The sequence below is a fragment of the Thermobia domestica genome, chromosome 1 (assembly GCF_964235325.1).
Source record: "Thermobia domestica chromosome 1, izTheDome1.hap1.1, whole genome shotgun sequence".
NCBI classification, from domain to species: Eukaryota; Metazoa; Arthropoda; class Insecta; order Zygentoma; family Lepismatidae; genus Thermobia; species Thermobia domestica.
In genome coordinates, this window is record NC_137454.1 from 114713210 (window position 1) to 114732802 (window position 19593).

At 36.6% G+C, this 19593-nt stretch overlaps 1 protein-coding gene across 1 annotated transcript in view; it reads left to right on the top strand.

The window, feature by feature from the left end:
* Positions 1 to 18434, top strand: part of LOC145688201 (putative small nuclear ribonucleoprotein Sm D1) — a 56865-nt gene extending 38431 nt beyond the window's left edge. The window contains exons 2-4 of the mRNA XM_081762087.1: positions 5375 to 5451; positions 6835 to 7032; positions 17859 to 18434. Of these exons, the coding sequence (XP_081618213.1) occupies positions 5375 to 5451; positions 6835 to 7032; positions 17859 to 17938 (355 nt within the window). The 3' untranslated portion in view covers positions 17939 to 18434. The remainder of the gene's footprint in view (positions 1 to 5374; positions 5452 to 6834; positions 7033 to 17858) is intronic.
* The last annotated feature ends 1159 nt before the right edge of the window (positions 18435 to 19593 follow it).

A 19593-nucleotide genomic window follows, 5' to 3' on the forward strand; every position in this document is an offset into this window, starting at 1 on the left:
ATGGTGATCCAATCGGAGTGCCGAATAAGATGTCCAAGCATGTGTTTCTTTTTTTTCCTATTATCTTCATGATCTGTCGTCCTTCATTAGCTTCCTTTAGTACGTCTTCATTCCTTTTCCTTATACAGTATTATTATTATTACACAACCACACAAAATAAATAAAAGTTCTGTGCACTGGACCCCAGGGTATTGATTCGATGTATTTTGGTACCCAGAACCCAAATTTCGAAACTCCAGGACGATTTGACCGTGTCAACTTTGTTTTATGGGCGAAGAACGTTCTGTTTTATGGGCGAAGTGCTGTTTTACGTTTGCTTATGTTTATCGCCCATTTAAAAAAAAATATCACGGTCAATCGTCCTGGGGTTTCGAAATTTGGATTCTGGGTACCAAAATATTTTGAATCCATACCCTGGGGTCTGGTGCACAGAACTTTTATTCTTTTTGTGTAGCTGTGTTATTATTATTATTATTATTATTATTATTATTATTATTATCCATGCGTACATTTTCTCGAAAATATCCTCCCCCTAAGAGATGATCAACAATTCATTCCTGAATAGTACTCAGCTTCTTTTCCTACTAATGACTATTTAGGAGTTTTTCCTTAGCTGAATCTCGTTATATTGTGTCTCCATTGTACGTAGAATAGGATTCGATTGCCAGTGTAAGCTCACAACTTCCGAAGTTGAGTCAACATCGTGAAAGAAATGGAGAACTATCCGAATAAAGTGGTAGCGCTCTCTGGCCAAGAAAGACGAAAGGATTGTTTGATGTCATTGCACTGATCACGATCTTCTAGGTTGTGAATGTTTACCAGCTGGCATGTCCAGGCCCCTATGGGCTGTATTGCTGAGTTTAGATTTTAGACTAATAAACAGCTGTCTTTAGAAAATAACCTTGTAACACAAATATGATAGTCATGAGTTCCGAACCATCGTGTCAAGTGGTATAAATCTCACTTGGGTGGTAAAATTTGTTATTAGACATTCGTGGAAATCAACTGCTCTGTTAAAATATTTCAGTTTTCTAACATTGTTATGCCTAATTATTATTAAGCATTAATAATTAATTATTATTAAGAAGAAGCTGAAAATCGAGAAACATGGAAGAAATATTTCAAGGTCCAAACTGAAAATTAAGAAGAAACGAAAAAAATCTCATCAGTCCCAGGACCGGCCAAAAGGCAGAATACTTAATAATAATAATAATAAGAAGAAGAAGAATTTTAAAATTTCGTTCTTGATTATAAGAATACATTATACATTATAAATGTCGTATACAAAGAAATGTATACATCCTAGAAATAGTATATACATATCAACGAAATACCTTACTACTGTCAAACAACATTTGTACTGTGTATACATTTATATTAATTCTATAGACTGTCACGTCTTTTAATCACGTGGCTCCCCAGCTTGCCTCACAACGATGAGCAAACGCCAATGATTTGAGTATTCTAGTAGGGAATCGAACCTAGAATCACGCGAACAGGAGTCAAAAGTTCTAACCACAAGACTATGGAACCCCTTAGTATGACGTTATGCTTGAAATTCAAATGATTCTACCAAAAACAATTATCAACGAAATAGTTTATTACATCTCTAACGCATTACATTTATACTGTGCATACATCTATATTAATTACATTATGAAAAGGAGTAGAATGACTATATGCCTGAAATTAAAATGATCCTACAAAAAGCATATTTTTCAACGAAATACCTTCCTATTGTCATGTATACGGGTAATTTTATTCGTGGGTGGAAGGAGGAGTCGCCCGAAGTAAGGAAGAAATACAATACTCTCCTATCTGATAATTGAAATCATGAATAAATTTTATTATTATTATTCTTTCTGTATATGTTCATTTTCGAGTTAATCATTCCATATCGGACTCCCGAAGAAAGAAAAAAAAAAACTATCGAAACAACTTATTGACCGTGCTGATAGCGACTACTCCCCGTCACGACACCGTTTTTCAGTTTTGTTAGTGTTAGGAAAAAGAAGAGTGAGAAAGAAGAGTAGCAGAGGGAGGCAGAGAAGAAAGGAAAAAGAGAAAGAATGAAGAAAGATAAAGGATTGGAGGAGAAAGGATTACTGGATAATTCAGGAAATAGAGTAATGAACTTGAATGGTTATTAACGAAGGATCAATTCCGAAGTGATCCGGAAATAGACACATGTCCATAAATACGAGCCTGATCTGGGTCCAGGCGACTGCACAAGAGGGAGTTGCCCAAACCCAGCCCAAGCTAGGTGAAAATGGAATTTAATTGGTTGTAAGGTAATCCTGAATGGTAAATATTAACTATCCAGTCTCTGAACTCCATACTCTGAGATCGACCACACATATGAATTAGCTTGGCGAGACTTCTTTTTTGGAAGGAGAGAGTACCAAATTCTTTTTCTCTTTGATTCCTTCATTTTGTCACACTTCTTGCAACACAGATATTATAGCACAACGACAGTAGAATTTCCAGTAAGTGCACTTTGCAGTTCGTTTCAAGATTATTCTAAAACTCAAGGGTCACAAAATCACCCTCCCCTCTTTCCCTTTTCGAAGGGATCTTTCGGGGGGAAAGGTGAAAAATGTGGAAACAATTGGATACAATTACTAAGAACATTTTCCTTCTTCCTTCACAAGTCTCTTGTTTATGGTCATTTCGTCTTGTGTGATAAGGCGGACTTCAGAACACAAAATTGCAACGCTCCAGATTCCCTACCCAAATTGTCACGCGGTTCGTATGTCAGTCTTCGAGTTTCTTCAAAGAATGTTACATTATCTGCTATGAGATCTGCAAACGATCTCCATTGTATAACTGCTATCTCGATAGAGGCAGTGGACAAAACTGAGGACAAAGCTGCCCAAAACAAGTTTTTGACAAAAAAAAAAAAAAAGGAAGAAACAGAGACAACATTTGTTTTTAGCCAGAAGCGCTCATAAATCACTACCACGTGACGCGAAGACTATTAGGGCTAGAGGTTCAGCAGAGAGCTCTCAATTCCTGGAGAAATTCTATCCTCTACGTTGCCAAGTGTAAACGGAAGTATACATTATAATTAATCTAAATTGATCCGGGGCATTAAATCAAAAACAGAAACCATGAACATATAGGTATTGCTGTTGGAAAATATCATGGAAAATTTTGAGACGGTAAGTGCAATATCTTGTTAAATATTCACATAGAAATATCTACGTGTTATCTTATAGGGATCCTGAAACACTTCCAAGTGGGTAGACATCCCCTTAAACTAAAAAATTAAAAGAACAAAAATGCGAATCGTGTGAACTTCATAGTGACGTTTCACATGTCAAACCATCTGCATTAGTCTTATTTCCTTTTCACCTTTTAATCAAGGTGTCCCATGTTCAATTCTCGGTCGAACCACAACCCTTCTTTCATGTGTAAACCAAGTACTCTTTCGGATGTCACTTTAAGCGAAAGTCTTCTCCTTGATAACCTGGGTATTACGTAAGGATGTTAAGCCTAAACATACAAAACGAAACCAAATTATATATTTCTGCATGCCTGTTGTTTTATAAAGAAGCGAAGGTTGCTTAAATATATTGATTAAAATTGTTAAAATTTATCGATTGCCTACTTAGCTTCCAACATTAGCTTGGATTGGACTTTCAATGATACCTACATACTAAATTTGTAATTTAATACCTCAGTTTTAGAAAAATAAACACACTGCTGAACAAGACTGCACTTATTTAATATAAAAACACATTTACACGTGACGTTACGATCTTCTATCCAAGATTCTCATCAGACGTACACTCACGTCTGATGAGGATCTTGGATAGAAGATCGAAACGTCAGGTGTAAATGTGTTTTTATATTAAATAAGTGCAGTCTTGTTCAGCAGTGTGTTTATTTTTCTGATTTTATTCGCAAGACGTTGACTATGATTGTGTGTCACTCAGTTTTAGCGTACTGATTATAATACGTTGACCTTTAAATTTTACAGGATTTTCCCGTTATTGTTTTACATTTAAAAGAATGACGGGATTTTCCCGATGGCTAGGGCGGGAGTTTCTCAATTTAAGAAATTTACTGACCGGACTTCTTTAAGCTTATGGGACCTCTTCCAGCATAACCCCGTTGTTGAATAATAACACCAAGGCGAAACAAACTTATTTCTGTGAATATGTAATACAAATACATAAAGCAAAATATCTAAATCAAAAAACCTGGTTTAAACCCCAATAAAGCCTGGTTTAAACTGCCCCCCCAAAACGGGTTTTTGACATTTTCAGAAACAACCATGGTTCTTGCCAACTCTGCTTACTTTTGTATATAGGAGGTTAAAATGTGTTTATTATATACATTGGTTAATCCTTTGGAATTCATAATGTAAAAATGTTGAAGTAAAATTGTTTAAAATATCTTTTCGAAATTCATGGTTTACTTTCGAGGTTTTATATTATCGGCATCAACCACTAATTAAATGACTTTCTGTGTTATAGAGAAGCGAAACAAAGTCTGCTTTATCGATTTAAAGCAGAATTTTGAAAAAAGCCCAAAATTTCCCAAACAAAAAAGCAAAGCAGAAAAACCGAGTTTTTTTTTTCAAAAAAGCCGGTTTTTTTTCGAGCCCTTGCATCTCTATTACCCACACCCCAGGAAGCAGTTCTAATCTTATACTCGCTCTGCTGAAATGTTTATTTTCAGTTGTCGCTTTTCTGTTAGCTACTATATGTATTGTTCCACAATATATTTTGATTGAAAAATGTCAGTTGTATTGAACCATAGGAGTGGCTGTACAGTGTTTTAGTATGTACTCCTCAAAAGAACATTGTCATGTACTCATATGTGTTATTGCATGTCCTTGGATACTTAATAAAAAAATAAAAAAAACATTGGTATTAAAACATATATTACATTATAGGTAAAGAGGGTGACCCATCAAAAATACTTCAAATTTCTTGTTAGCGTTTCTTCTAGTGACTGCCACATATCTTTTAATGCCCGTTGCATCAATGAAAGTCTGAAGATATTTTGCAAACGAATTTGTAGCCATAGATTAGGAATAGCACATCGTTTCGTATTTAATTTTACCAAAGTTTAATCTGGAAGTTTCTCCAAAATAGTAGACTCTCTAATAATAATTATGCTATTTGGTGACCAGCGCGTAGGGTAATATGATTGATTTGGAGCTCGACGTCCCATTTCAGCAGTGAGGTTGAGTGAGACAGATCTTGATAATTAAGAGAACGAAGTTAGAGGGGCGATTTTCTCCCTTTGTGGTAACTGTAGTTCTCTGTAAAAGATTTAAAGAAAAGAAGGGGAAAGATATATTTTTTTTCTTTCCTTCACTCATTTTGTTGTCTTACTGATAACGGTTGTACTTTTCTTTCAGATTTCTTATGAAGTTGAGCCATGAAACTGTTACAATTGAATTGAAAAACGGAACTCAGGTACACGGAACAATTACAGGTATGTTTCTCTAGTATTTTAAATAACTGAATTATTAATTTGCGGACAAAAAGTGGATTTTTTTTAACAGTCTTTAAAGAGTTATTAGGATTTAGTGTAATAGGAAGAGAAATCTGTTCAGATACGGTATCCACGGATGTATCCACATCGTTATAACTTTTGCGAATATTTTTAGTGCCTATGCGGATGGCGGATAAAAATGTGGCATTCGTGAAGAGAGAAAAATTTAATTGTTCTTCTAAACACTATTACTTACATCTTGTAAAGTGTGATTATTCTTTCGAGACAAATAACTGCCAGAATAAAAGTTACTTTCGTTAATTATTTTCTTTTTCTGTGAAATTTAAACCCTATAATCATTATGAAATGCTAATCGTATTTTGTGGTAGTTTGTGTGAGGTGCTGTATTCTTCTTTGTGGAGTTCTTTTTAACCACCATTGCGTTTAATGCAAGCTTTATAATTTTCTTGGCAAAAATCATCATCTTGGAGGGAATCTTAATTAAGTAGATCTCCATTAGTTGTGTGCGTCTGTTTACATGAATTTTATTACATTTTATTTAGCGTAGCTGAACAATAGGAAGAAATAGTATTGAATGTTTAGCTTGGATTTTTTTTTCTTTTTATATTGAATTCACGAAACTGTAAAGGAGGTTGACTTATATTAGTGTGTAGTCCGTAGTTTCTTGGTCGCTGAAATGAATAGTGACGCACCCAATGCGGTTTAAGTCCCAAGATCATGCCTATCGGCAGAAGAGGGGGGGAGGGGGACTTCAAAGCTGACTGAGATTTATGTCGAATTCAAAGTTTTCGGGGTCGAAAAACTCTGACCCGTTTGAAATTTCTTTTGAAAAGTAGATAGTACCCACTTCAAGCTGGATTTTTTTAAAAATAATATGTAGACTGATTATAAATCCGTGTTAAGTGCCAAAATGAAATATTAAGTGAAAGCCCAGAAATTACTTCAAAACTGGTGACACATAGGCCCACGCGCATTCTTCTGGCGATTATTTGAACTACTTCCACAGTGAATACTATATAGCCCGTTGTTCAATGAGCAGTATTAGGCATTTTGACATTAAACCGAACTTTTCCATTTTTGGCACTTAGCACTGATTTCATTTTCAGTCTACATATTAATTTCACTAAAGGCATAGTGTTTTCAATATTTGTCGGAAATAGACTACCGGTATATTCTGTATTTTTTATCATTACACTTTCATTGAAATAAATATTTTAAGGGGAAAGAGATTCAAATATTTTCCGTAAACCTGTCCCCTCCGTGCGAAGAACAGGCATTTCAGCTGGTATATATGCATTAAGATTTGCATGTAGTGTTAAAAATGTTACGAGGTCAAAATATATGAATGTATTTTCCTTACAGGTGTTGATGTCGCCATGAATACTCACTTAAAGGCTGTAAAGATGACTGTGAAAAACAGAGATCCAGTTTCTTTGGAGACACTTAGCATCCGAGGGAATAACATCCGATATTTTATTCTTCCTGATTCGTTACCATTGGAAACTCTTCTTGTTGATGACACACCAAAGGTTCGAGCCAAGAAGAGGGAAATGTCTCGAGGTGCGTTGTTTATTTATTATCTGTGCTTCAAAAGCATTTTTTAAATACTGTTATATATTTTGTACGCAGTTCATTGACATGAGGTGGTTGATTATGAATTTATTCAAAGTATAGTTTTTTTTTTTTTTTTTTTAATCTTTTTCTGCTTTACTAGTAATTGCACGGTCAAGTAGTGTGTTGGTTGGTAAATATGTTTTTCTTTTAACGACATTGATATGAATAGTCTTATTTTAAGGCACCTTTCGATAAATTAAAATGTGATAAACAAAAATATTTCTTAAACGTGACAATAACCTGTAGTATGCCATAATACATGGGTCGTTCAATATTTTTTCCTAAGCTGTAAAAAATTTGTTAAGGTACATTTGTAAACTATATATACATGCGTAGGTTTCGTCACTTCTCCGCGTAATCCCCATCGAGATTCAGGCATTTGTCTCGCCGTTGCACCAATTTGTCCAAACCCTTTCCAAAAAATCAGGGCTCCGGGTATTTGGCACTGTTCTCACATTCCGCTTCACTTCTTCATCACTATAGTCCGCGTCACTCGAACTGGCGTATGGCATCAGCCAATAAGCTTGCAGTACGCTGTTAACTAAACCTTCAGAGAGGAATCTAATAATTCATAATTGTCCACAAGTACGAACAAAGTCAATTATGAATGATTAGATTCCTCCCTGAAGATTTAGTAACAGCGCACTGCGAGCTTATTGGCTGATGTCATACGCCAATACGGGTGACGCGGACTATAGTTGATAGGAGACCAAGTCTCTTAACTCAAACCTAAAATCTTCTTTAGTGAAACGCAATTCGACAGAAGCGACCTTCTATTTTCTTGACGATGACACGCTTCCAATCTCACACAAACAAGACATAAAATTGAAGAATGAAGGTGGGAACGGCTGTCCCACTCTCCATACAATTTCAATTTAGCGTCGAGTCACTTTCGCCTTTTTCCGGTGTTAGTCTGCATTGCAAGGTGAACGTTTCGAAATAGATGAAAAATTGAAGCGGAATGTGACGCGAGTGCCAAATAGCCCTGATTTTTTCAAAGGATTTGGACAAATTGATGCAATGGTGAAACAAATGCTTAAATCTCAATGGGAATTATGTGGAGAAGTGAGGGTGAAACCACCTACACATTTATGTATAGTTTACAAGTGTAAATGTTTTTTTGTACAACTTAGGGAAACATTGAACGACCACGTATTCAACAAGGTGAAATAATTTCGAGAACCGTTCGTGCTCATTTCATCGTCATTAATGAACTCAGACATCGAGCTCACGTTCTTATTTTACTCTTGCCAAAATTGCAGTGTAACATGAGTTATTCTATTTAAAAGTTGTTGTGTAAAAGTATTTTATTAATACTGTAAAGCCTGTACTACAAGATACGAAAAAAAAAAAAAAAAAGTTTGTGCTGTTCATGACTTCCCAAGTGTTCGTTGAAAGGAAACAAGTTGATTTCGCGTTGGAAAAGCTAACTCAATGGCCTATGTAACGCGGAAGTTCAATGCCGCGTTCATAAAATCTCTCCATTGATTTTTGTCCTTAGCCAACTAGGTACAGTTTTTACTTCTGTTGTAGTCCTGTTTTTGCAAGGTCCATCTTAATATTGTTCTTTCAAGTCTTCCTAATGGTCATTTACAGATTGCATTTCCAATTAATTCTTTGAAAGCGTTCCTACTTTCTTTCATTCAGGCTACATGACTAGCCCACGTGAGCCTCCTAGACTTGACCGTAACAATATTTAGTAACGGTATAAACTATGCAGTTCGTCGTATAAAATTTCTGCCATTCCAATTTCATCGTCTCAGGATTTTATTTTCAGATACTTCGTCTGCTTTCTTCGCTCTGAGTAAGTGACAATGTTTAGCAACCATACAGCACAAAAGTCATGATTATCATTTTATATATACTTTAAGCATCAAATTCGTCGACAGAATTAGTGACGACAAAAGATTTTGGTCTGAATAATAACACGAATTTTCTGCTTTCTGTAGATACTTAATTTTTTCGTGGATGTGGGTTTGGTCTGTTAACGTTCCCAGATATTTGAAGGTATTTATTTTGTCGGAAGTGCTAACTGATATTTTGATACATCCGTAATTTGCAGTATTACGATCCCGGCAAACTTCCATGTATTTAGTTTTCTCTACATTTACTTCTAAACCCATGTCAAAGCAAGCGTTTAATAAGACCTCTGCGTTTCTTTCTATTCTCCTTTCATCCCCTATTATATTTACATCATCAGCATACGCCATAACCTGGTGAATACCATTCAGCTCTAGGCCCTGGTTGCTGTCTTTGATTTTCCTTATTACGTACTCGAGAACAAAGTTAAGTAATAATGGCGACAACGCATCTCCTTGTTTCAGGCCATTCTCGACGTGAAAGCTAGTGTACAAGACTTTACCTACTCGGACTTTACTTTGGGATTGATCTCAATTAATCTAACTAGCTTTTTCGGCATTCCAAAGTTTGTAAGAATATTGTAAAATGTTACCTTCCTGAGTTGTAGGGCTTTCTAAAATCAATAAATAATGAATATACTATATATTTCTTTTCGAATATTTATCGAATGGTAAATATCTGGTCGATAGTTGATCGATTTTGCCTAAATCTGTACTGGTAATCTCCAATAATTTCATCTACGTATGGGGTCGGTTTTGCGAATAGGATGTTTGAGAGGATTTTAAAGGATAATGAGGGAAGGGAAATGCCTCGATAGTTATTACAATCAGTTTATTGCCTTTCTTGTGAATTGGGACAAAGATTGGTTCTTTCTACTTTTCTGACAATTCCACCTTGTTCCAGGTAAGAAGAATGAGTCCTTATCTTGTTCCACAGTTTTCCCCCTCCAACTAAAATTAACTCAGCTGTAATTTTGCATAAACCCGGAGGTTTGTTCCTTTAATTTCTTTATAGTGGTTTCTACTTTTCGGTTAGGTTCTGGAATATACCGTAAAACGGGGCTACTTTGACATTTAGGGTTACTTTGACATAGAGCGGGGCTACTTTGACAGATGAGCAATTCGTGCTTCCTGTGAGAATCGTTGCATATACTTTCATAGATAAAGGTTGATATGGTGTCCACGGTGCGAATTGCCGGAGGGTATGAGGGATTTCTCCCATTGTATTTCTACCCCCTCTCAATATCTTTCCTGTCCTCCAATATATAATATAAGGACTTCTAGTTCCGCCACTGTTTATTCCCCCCCCCCCCAAAATGAATAATCTAATTAGCACTCTGACGATATATATCAATGTGTCGTGGAAGGGTGGAAGAGAGTGGATTCAATGTGTCTTGTGCAAAAATTGGGTGTGTGGGTTTTTTAATGGTGGATCAAGAAATCCTCAGTATGCTTGTTACGACTGTGATGTTGACGACTAACGTTTTTCTTTCCATTGTTACATGTAAAGATAACATACCGGTACATACGTAATTATGTTACAAGTAAAGTAAAGTAAAAAAAAATAAAGTAGAGTAAAAAATAAAGTGACAATGTAAGGTAAAGCACCGTGTATGTTCAAATTAAAAGATGTTAAAAGTAAAGATTTAGAAAAACATGTATAGTGGTGTATAATGATGTACCACAACAAAATAAAGATTTCGTGCTTATCAAGTATACAGCATACCGTACCTTACACATGATCAAAACAGTGTTTTATACACTTTACATAAATTCCATGTCAAAATAACTCCATACGTTGAGTAACTTTGACCTTATGCAGCAAATAAATAAGATGTCAAAGTAGCCCCACCCCCGGGGCTACTTTGACCGGTATTTCTTAATTTCTTCCTGTCAAAACTTACTTGTAGATACTTAGGTTTAGTAGTGGATGTGATAGCCTAGATACCTATTGTTATGATGAGAATAGTATCATTCATTGGTTGCAGAAAGTGTCCCGTGTACACATCTAAACTAGTCCAAAACCTGTCAAAGTAGCCCCGTTTTACGGTACGGTTCTGCTGTATGCATTTCACTTTCTTTACGAACATTAATTGTTGGCTGCGTGTTAAGTAAATCGTCAAAGAAATCTTTCTATCTATTAAAGATGCTACCTATATTAGTGAAAATTGTTCCGTGGGCTTTCTTGAATATATAAGCGTGAGGTTAACTGCTATGAGGAGTTAATGTGACGATTGGCCTGCGCCTATATGAACATGTTACACGCACATAGCAATCACATCTGATCCAGTATCAAAGAGAATTAGAGGTATCGAAGCAGCTTGGTGCGACCTAGCCCTGTCAAGAGCCCCATAGAATCGTTGAAATCGACAGACATTTGGGGAGGATGCTGTGAACGAACGCACCACGAGGCATTAGTTTCAGAACTTCAGATCAGAAGAACTAAGTCTTTGTGATGAACCTCTCAGTGAGTGACCATAGGTGTTGGGTAACAAAACCCTGATGGTAGTCATAGAAGAGGACAGCAGTCAAATGTGTGGTGAACTTGTTTCCAGGTTACCGAAAAATCAGGCAGACTTCACCTGCACCGCATAGGGAAGGTGTACGCGTTGATACCCCACACAGTGTTTACTGGTTAAGATGCTTTAAAAGCTAAATTAAGATTACCATACTTTCTTTCTTTCGTTCAGTCGTTAGCTGCATGACAAGCCCCCGGTCTTAGCATTTAACGATTTCTGTACGTGTATCATTTCAGTCGAAATGGTAGAACAGCTGCAGTAATAGTGTTTCGTTCAAGTATGTGGGTCTACGCGTAAAAATGGTCAATCTAAGTTTACATGTAAAGAACATAGATATGTAACTTATTTAGAGAATGCATGTCAATTTTAAGTTTTTTTTAAAAAATAAAGACTTTACATATCAGTAGTTTGAAAAGAGAAAAAACGTAGCTTTAAGGAAGAAATGAGATTGGAAATATTTCTTTGACATTGAGATTCTTTATTTTCCTTTGTAGCGTTACTTACGGAACGTTTATCAAGCCCTTTTTGTGAAACAGTAGATTTCACACTAAAGTCTCCGAACTCTAGCACCATATTCTCAATTTGCATCCATTTAACACTTCAGTGCTTTGTTTCTGCTACAGGAAAAACCTCACATTCATAGTTAGTGATGCATCTTTGGTTTCATATTGTCGGAAGTCGTTGGTGTCTTTACCATTTCCCCAGAAAGAAGTGTAAACTGGTTGTAATCGGGGAATGGACTGACCGGTTGGCAGGTCCGCTTCTGAGGAAATATTCGTTAAGACAGGCCGTAGTGCGTCTTGCACTGTGGGCTGCGCAAGCGTCATCCTGCAGCATATTCCAGTGGATTGTCTTTTAACATCAGTAGAAGCTTTAAGTAAGGAAGCGTTCGGTAATCTGGTACGTCTTCAAAAAAACGGCGTTATGGTAAGTTGGCCCACTATTTCCCGCCACACATTTAAATTTCACGGAGGCTGTCGTTTCACGTGACTCAGCCAATAGGGATTGTGTACAGACTAGTTCTGTTAAAATCACTCGAATATTAGTTATTCGAATAACTGCTATTATTGTTGAATAGTGAATTGTACTGGGTCGGAAGTGTTGCATTTATTTGTACTAGCAGGTTCAGAAGAAGATTTGTAGTGAGGTTACTAGTTATTGATCATTTTTGACAGTGGACAGTGTGTCGTTTAATGGTTTGGCATGTAGACTTTGGATATTGTAAAGTTCTGCTCGGCCCGGGTTTAGAATTGTCAACGACTCGAGCAGCTCGGCCCACAGCTCATTCACTATCGATCCGAACGGAGAAGTGAGCCGAGCCAACAGCTCACCCAACCGACTCGGCTCAGTTGAGCCGAACCGAGCAAATGGCTGATCCCTACCAAGCCAGCTCGAGCCGATGTTTCAAACCCAATCGAGCCGGCTCGAGCCATCTTCTCAGTTGAGCCGAACCGAGCTAAGCTTATGAAAAATCTCTTGTGGTCTCGCTATCAAGACGAAATGAGATGCGAGCAGTGTCCCCTCTCGTGAGCAACACTAAAAGTATTCCATATTACTGTTTAGCTTACATTTCTCATGGCTTTCTCTTTCCAGTGTAATCAGGCCATGATTTCAAGACGTTAAAACGAACGAGCCATTTATCAAACTCGACCGGACTTGAAACTCGACGCGAAAAGCTGAATCGGCTCGGAACTCGACTCGAGAATATTACCTTTGACTTGGATCGAAACTCGACTTGAATTCGAATCGAGTCGAGTTTTAGCTTTACTCGTGCGCATTCCTATGCGTTAGAAAAAATGGTTGCTTATTATTATTCTGCTAAACTAATTATATAATAATAACAATGTTATATAAAATTAAAATTACAGAATATAGAGAAACATTATACTACAACTGATAAAATGAAAACACATGTAGTGGTGGTGAATCAAAACTTGCCAGTAACTAAAATCGATACATGCTTTTTAAAGCTAGTTTCAAACTCTATAATCAACGGGACTCCAGAATAAGCAAACTGATCTGAAAGAACTCCAATATTACATACCATCAGCAAACTATTTTCTAGTAATAAAGTAAGCCTGCTCATCAGAACATAGTTTATTCATATTAATCCCTTACTGTATATCGTTAATTATGACACCCTAGTTGTTGATAAATATTTTCCGCCGGGGCACTTCAGACACTACTTTTAAATTCTGTCCACCATCATCCTCAGCTTTTAAGAAAAAATGTTCGAACGGTAAAATATTTTCGTTCTCCATCTTTATAAAAACAACACCAATCAAAGTAAAATATACTACAGGTATCATTGCACTCCTCGTTCACTCACTGAATGTATTGATTTGGAGCTGTAAATATCTACGACAAAACCTTCCAGGTGCTTGCAATCAGTACACGTGATTTCCCTAAGGCTGTCCTCATCTTCCAAAAACAACAAGTGGCACTACGAACTTAACTGTTTTTCTGTGTGTCGGTGACTGTCGGTCACTGACATACGTAGTTCATGCTCGATTGTTTCATTCGAGAAATTCAATTATAGGAAAGAAACATTTGTTTCCGAAAAAATATACCTATATTGCAGTTACTCATCCGAAATGTAACGCGAAAAAAGTAACGCAAACTAGGTACGTTACTTAAAAATTTGTAACGCGTTACCGTTACAGTTACTTTGGAAAAAATGTAAAGCGTTACTAGGAAATGTTACTTAAAAAGTAACGCGTTACTTACGTTACGTTACTTCCCAAGACTGGCCTGCAGCTGTAGTAATCCCTAGTAAGACGCACATGGTTGATGTTTGTCAATATAAGAACATGTCGGTTGTTTGTAAACAAAACCATGTGGGATATTACAATATATTTTGATCAGATGAAATTATGCATCATTGGGCACTGTTTTGTGAGGTACACATTTTTTTTGAAGATTTGGTGTTACTAATTGAGGGCATTTATGCTTATTTGGAAAGTTACTTTAAAGGCTAACTATGTACAGTGTGTTATTGTTTCTGTATAGCAGTGTTAGACCGAATTGTATATGAAAACAATGGTAAACCCTTTGTATTATTTTTAAAATAAATCTGCAGTTATTCAGATGTCCGAATCTTCATTTCTAATATTCGAGTAATCAGTTGCTCGAATTTTAACAGCACTAGTACAGACCAGTAATACATGTTTTGGAGTTTCACGTGTTCATGATTAGTAATTGTTCTTTTGCAGAGAACAAGATGGAAGACTTTGACGAATATGATAATCGTTTGTGGCGTGGCACATATGTTTGCAACTTTTGTGACTGTAGAGAATATGAACGGGACTTACCTGATTCAGGCAGAACCTCTTGCGAGAACTTCCCTGCGTCGTGCCTTAGTTTATGGGGATGGAAAGCGTTATGACGCAAGAAAGCACCTTCCGTCAATTATCTGAAATGGATGGGAATTTAAATCGAATTGTTATCTTGTTTTGCGAGAGGTTAAATTGTTAAATCAAGAACGCCAATTTCACTTGGATATTCGTGTATTTCCATTCTTTAAATTAGGTGTAGTGTAATGTGTGTTTTAGACTAATGAGTATGTCATACGCAGTCAGATCACAGTACCGGCATATCTGATGATTTAGTCACAGGCAACAATACAGACTGGGAACACATACCTGTTGATGTTCTCTGCTCCTGGATAACTATGACTGGAATGTCCCACCTTCTGGCTCTATCCTGGAACTCACGTGCCCACAGATTTCAATGATGAGTTCTCCGTAGGTTGTAGTTGACCATCTGAACGTTATAATTCTCCTTAGTTTTAATTACTGAAGTGAGACGAAGAGACGGACCATAACTGTGCTGTTTATGCTGTAAGTTATTGTAGCTTCTCGTTTGATCTACTCATTGCACTCAAGACTTAGATGCAATGAACTGTCTCTCAACTAAGACTAATATCGACTGCTCGACTTTCTCCAACTGATCTTGACTGATCACGACTGATCCTGGTTCCATCCTTCACAAGGTTTTTATTTCATGTTCCAGACGGTGGAATCTGCAACCTCATGTCTGGACATCTGTTGTCCCATCTGTTTGAAGAAACTTCAATTTCTTCATTGTCACGCGATGACCGAAATCCTCGGACAGCCTAACTGTTACGCCATACCCGAAATTGTGTCTGTGTTTACAAGATGTTACAATCTCTTGTTACAACGAATTTTCTTAAAGTCCACATTTCTTTTCTCAATACATCAGTTACTTAATTTTGCAGAATCTTGTCTCGTGTATGTTATCTAATTATTACATAAATGTAAACAAACCATCGCGTAATGAGTTTTTGAAATGTTTTTCTGTCTACACAATTTCTTCATGTTTCATCAAGTTAACAGATGTAAGGTTTGAATTTTAATACAATACAATTTTGATATAATTTAAACAAGAATAAACTTAAAATAATTACCTAAAATTCCCTATGGGTGACAGTATATGTGCTAACGTGGGGATCTACTGCAACAGCAGATAGAACAGAAACCTCAGCCACTGGTTTGTTTTTCGTACATCGTCGAGACGTCCAGATCTCTATTTTCCTAGAGGTTCATGAATAATTGTCGGCTTAGTTTACTTCTGTTGGGGTCTCTCTCGGAGTTACACCGCAGACGACAACATAGCATTCTTCACTTTCACGAGTGACGTGGACGTTCTCACGTACTATGAAACACACCCGACCTCGAACCACAGCATGAATAATAACATAATTTGGCCGTAGTGCTTATCTCGTACTGTTGAATGGGGCATTAGTACTCGTCCTTATGAGGATATTTCTTGATGAATATGGAGTAGATAAGTGCAGTAAACACCACTGACATTTCAAGGCATTGTTCCGTTTATTTTTTCATTTATTTGACAAAATTTCATTCTACCATATGTTTTTAGTGGGCCCTTCTATACATTTTGACGTCTGTGAAAATACCGGATCGATTGTATCTTCCGTTTCTTACCTCGGAGTGCAACTTTTAGGTGAATAACGTGGTGTATACGAATGGTCACTAGATGTAACCATAGTTAGTTAACAAAATTATCGAAGTTGATTTTGGGTCTACCCCACACGCAAGTTTTTGTACATATGATTTCATTGCTTTAAGAATCTTCTTAAATCATTTTGTTACCTATTTGAATATTTTTTTTTCACCGCATTTGATCGTAAACAGTCACTTTAAAGGAAATCAAAATTCTTAACATTTTTCCTTTAAAGAATAGAATTTAAAATATACACTACAGTCCCGTTTAACGGAATATTGGGTTAACCGAATTGCTAAAAATGTGACATTTGTTGAGAAGCACCAACAGTGAATATTGTTTTAATCTAATAGTTATTTATCGAAGAGTGAGTTCATTGTTAGATTAGCTGTACTCTCACTCCATCCCCGTCTATTTTTAGCACGCAGTGTACTGTAAAAGATCAAGGAACATCTGCCGGTTGAGATTTGTACACAAATGTACAGTTCTGTATATAAAAAAAATCTTTTATTCCGGTTTAAGTGAATTTTCGTTCAGGCGAAGCACTACCGCTCTCTTCAAATTCGATTAAACTGGACTCTGTACTTCTTTACAAGTAGTATGTCTATCACCGTTAGAAAGAGGCAAATAGCAAGAAGTATGATTTCTTGCCTAACAGTTTTTTTTTTTTTTTTTTTAATACCTATAATAAATAAATAGAGAATCTATTTCAGCAGAAAGGAAATCAATTACTGTTCGATATCAATGAACGACATAATTCTCAGCACCATAAATGTGCACTCAGATTTTCGATTTGCACGAAATATATGTATGAGATATACTCCTCAGAGATATCTGTTGTGATGAAATCTACGTGATCTATTGATCGAGTTTTAAGATATAATTTTGGGCTATAAACCTATCTCATTAAACGCACACTGTGTACTATCGTCTTGCATGTGAAAAAATTGGATTTTGGATTTAAGTTGAACGTCCTTTTCAGCAGCTATGAGACGTGAGTCTACAGTTTAACGTGGGATCCGAAGCACATTAACTCCATCGGGAATATAACTCGAGTCTCACCCAAAGGCGCATACGCTATCCGCATATCCACGACGGAACTCATATGAAAAGATTGATTTAGGGTGTACTTAAGTATCGGCTTCATCCTAATAGATACAGCATATCGTACAGCATAAATGTTTAGGTTTACAACAAAATCAGTTTTCTGGAAAGTAACGCGTGGGCATTTCCTCACCCACATTATGTTGTTGAACTCAGCGAGATTTGTCGATTGGTGCACGTCCATGTTAGTTTTTGTTCGTTAAACGCTAATGCTATTGCAGAATTTGTTTATATATGATTGCGAACAAATGTACTAACAAAATTCTACAATTTTGAAGAGGTGCTTTAATATTTGATCTATTTCCAGGTGGCGGTCGAGGCCGAGGACGTGGTGGTAGAGGGCGTGGAGGAAGAGGAGGCAGAGGACGAGGGCGAGGAAGACGTTAAGGAAGTTGGCTGTTACTCTATCCTTCCCTCCCTTTGTGTTACATGTGTTCACTACAGAATGAAGGAAGTGATAAAAATGATTTAGCTGAGTTCAAACAGCTAAATGTTACGTTCGTTTACTGAATTCCTTTTCCTTTCTTTTGTGATGTGTTGTACATGTAATTCATAGAATAGTATATGTATGTACCCATTCCGAAGTTTCCAAAACATGTAAATATATCACCTCGTAATGTTTTACAAACATGCATATATAAATAATGGCTTCTTGACGATTGAGCAAATAGTTAGTGCTCCAGTATTTTTGTTGTGTGAAGGAAACAACTTGTTTGATTTCCTGTCTCCATGTCATAAAAAGAAAGTTGGTTATAAGAAACTAGAATATCTTATGTATTATTATCCATATACAAAGTTGTTTTAAGTGTGAAACCTCACATAATTTTATCATAAGAAGTCCATTTTTGTACTTTCGATAATAAAGAAAAGAGCTCTTATCGTATCTTCTTTTTCGTTTGGTAATCATACTTTTCACAAACGTCCTGATTTGTTCTTTGGCATTTAATATTTACATGATTCTGTGAATAATACAAAGGACATTTTAAAATTCATTGTTTACTCAGTTTTCTGCAAGTACAAATTGTTACATGCATTCAACATACGAGGTGCGCACCAAAAATACATGCCGTTTTATTCGAATTTCCAAGAACGAGGAAATACAGGGAACTAGCTTATGTCTTTCCCAACAACCTCCCTCTCGTTATTGATACACAGCTGTCATCGTTTCATCCATTTCGTGTAGCACGGGGCACTCACATACTGGAAAATAGCACTTTTCAGGGATGATCTGCTGGCAAAATGGCGTCCACGAAGAGAATCCTTGAGGTTTAGAAACAATTAGAAGTCACTCGGGGCTAAATCTAGGAGGGTGTCTATCGGTCACGAAAGTCAAGAAAAAGATGAAATTTAGCTTTAGGGTCAGAATTTTTTTTGTGTGTACGAATATAAGTACAGACTGGAAAATTTTATTGTATGAAACTTCAAAATTCACCGCCAAAAATGTCTGTTGTCGGCTTTAGACGCTACCAAATCGTAAACAAAGCACGCTTCTATCGCATGCATGAAAATTTGGCCTAATTCACATTCAAATTCGCTCTTGAGACTGTCCTTCAGCCGGCATCATTAAACAGTGGCTATTCAAATCGCATCGCATCGCCGAAACCACCTATGCATCTAACGAGTTGATTCAACTGTGAGAAGATGCCAACCTTTTATCACTCACGGAACGGCCTTTGAAAGTAGAGATAAGATGAAAATAAGAGCTGAAGAATGTAGGTAGTTATTAGTTTTTGAATGTTACGAAATTATATGGTTTGGTAAAGAAAAGGTCACGAAACTTCATTTTGAAATTTTAGTAGACATCCTGTCTAGTGAGTCGGTGGGTGTGACAGAAGTTCAATATCACGTCAACCAGAAATCAGGTATAACTTTACCACGATGTGGCGCTGCATTGTCCATGTGGAGGATGAAATTGTCATTTGCCATTTCTGGTCGTTTGTCAATTTATACCCGCCCGTAATTGTATGACCTTTTGGAACAGGATGGGACAATATCATTCCCTGGGAATCCCAGAAGATTTCGTACAGCACCTTCTCATTAAA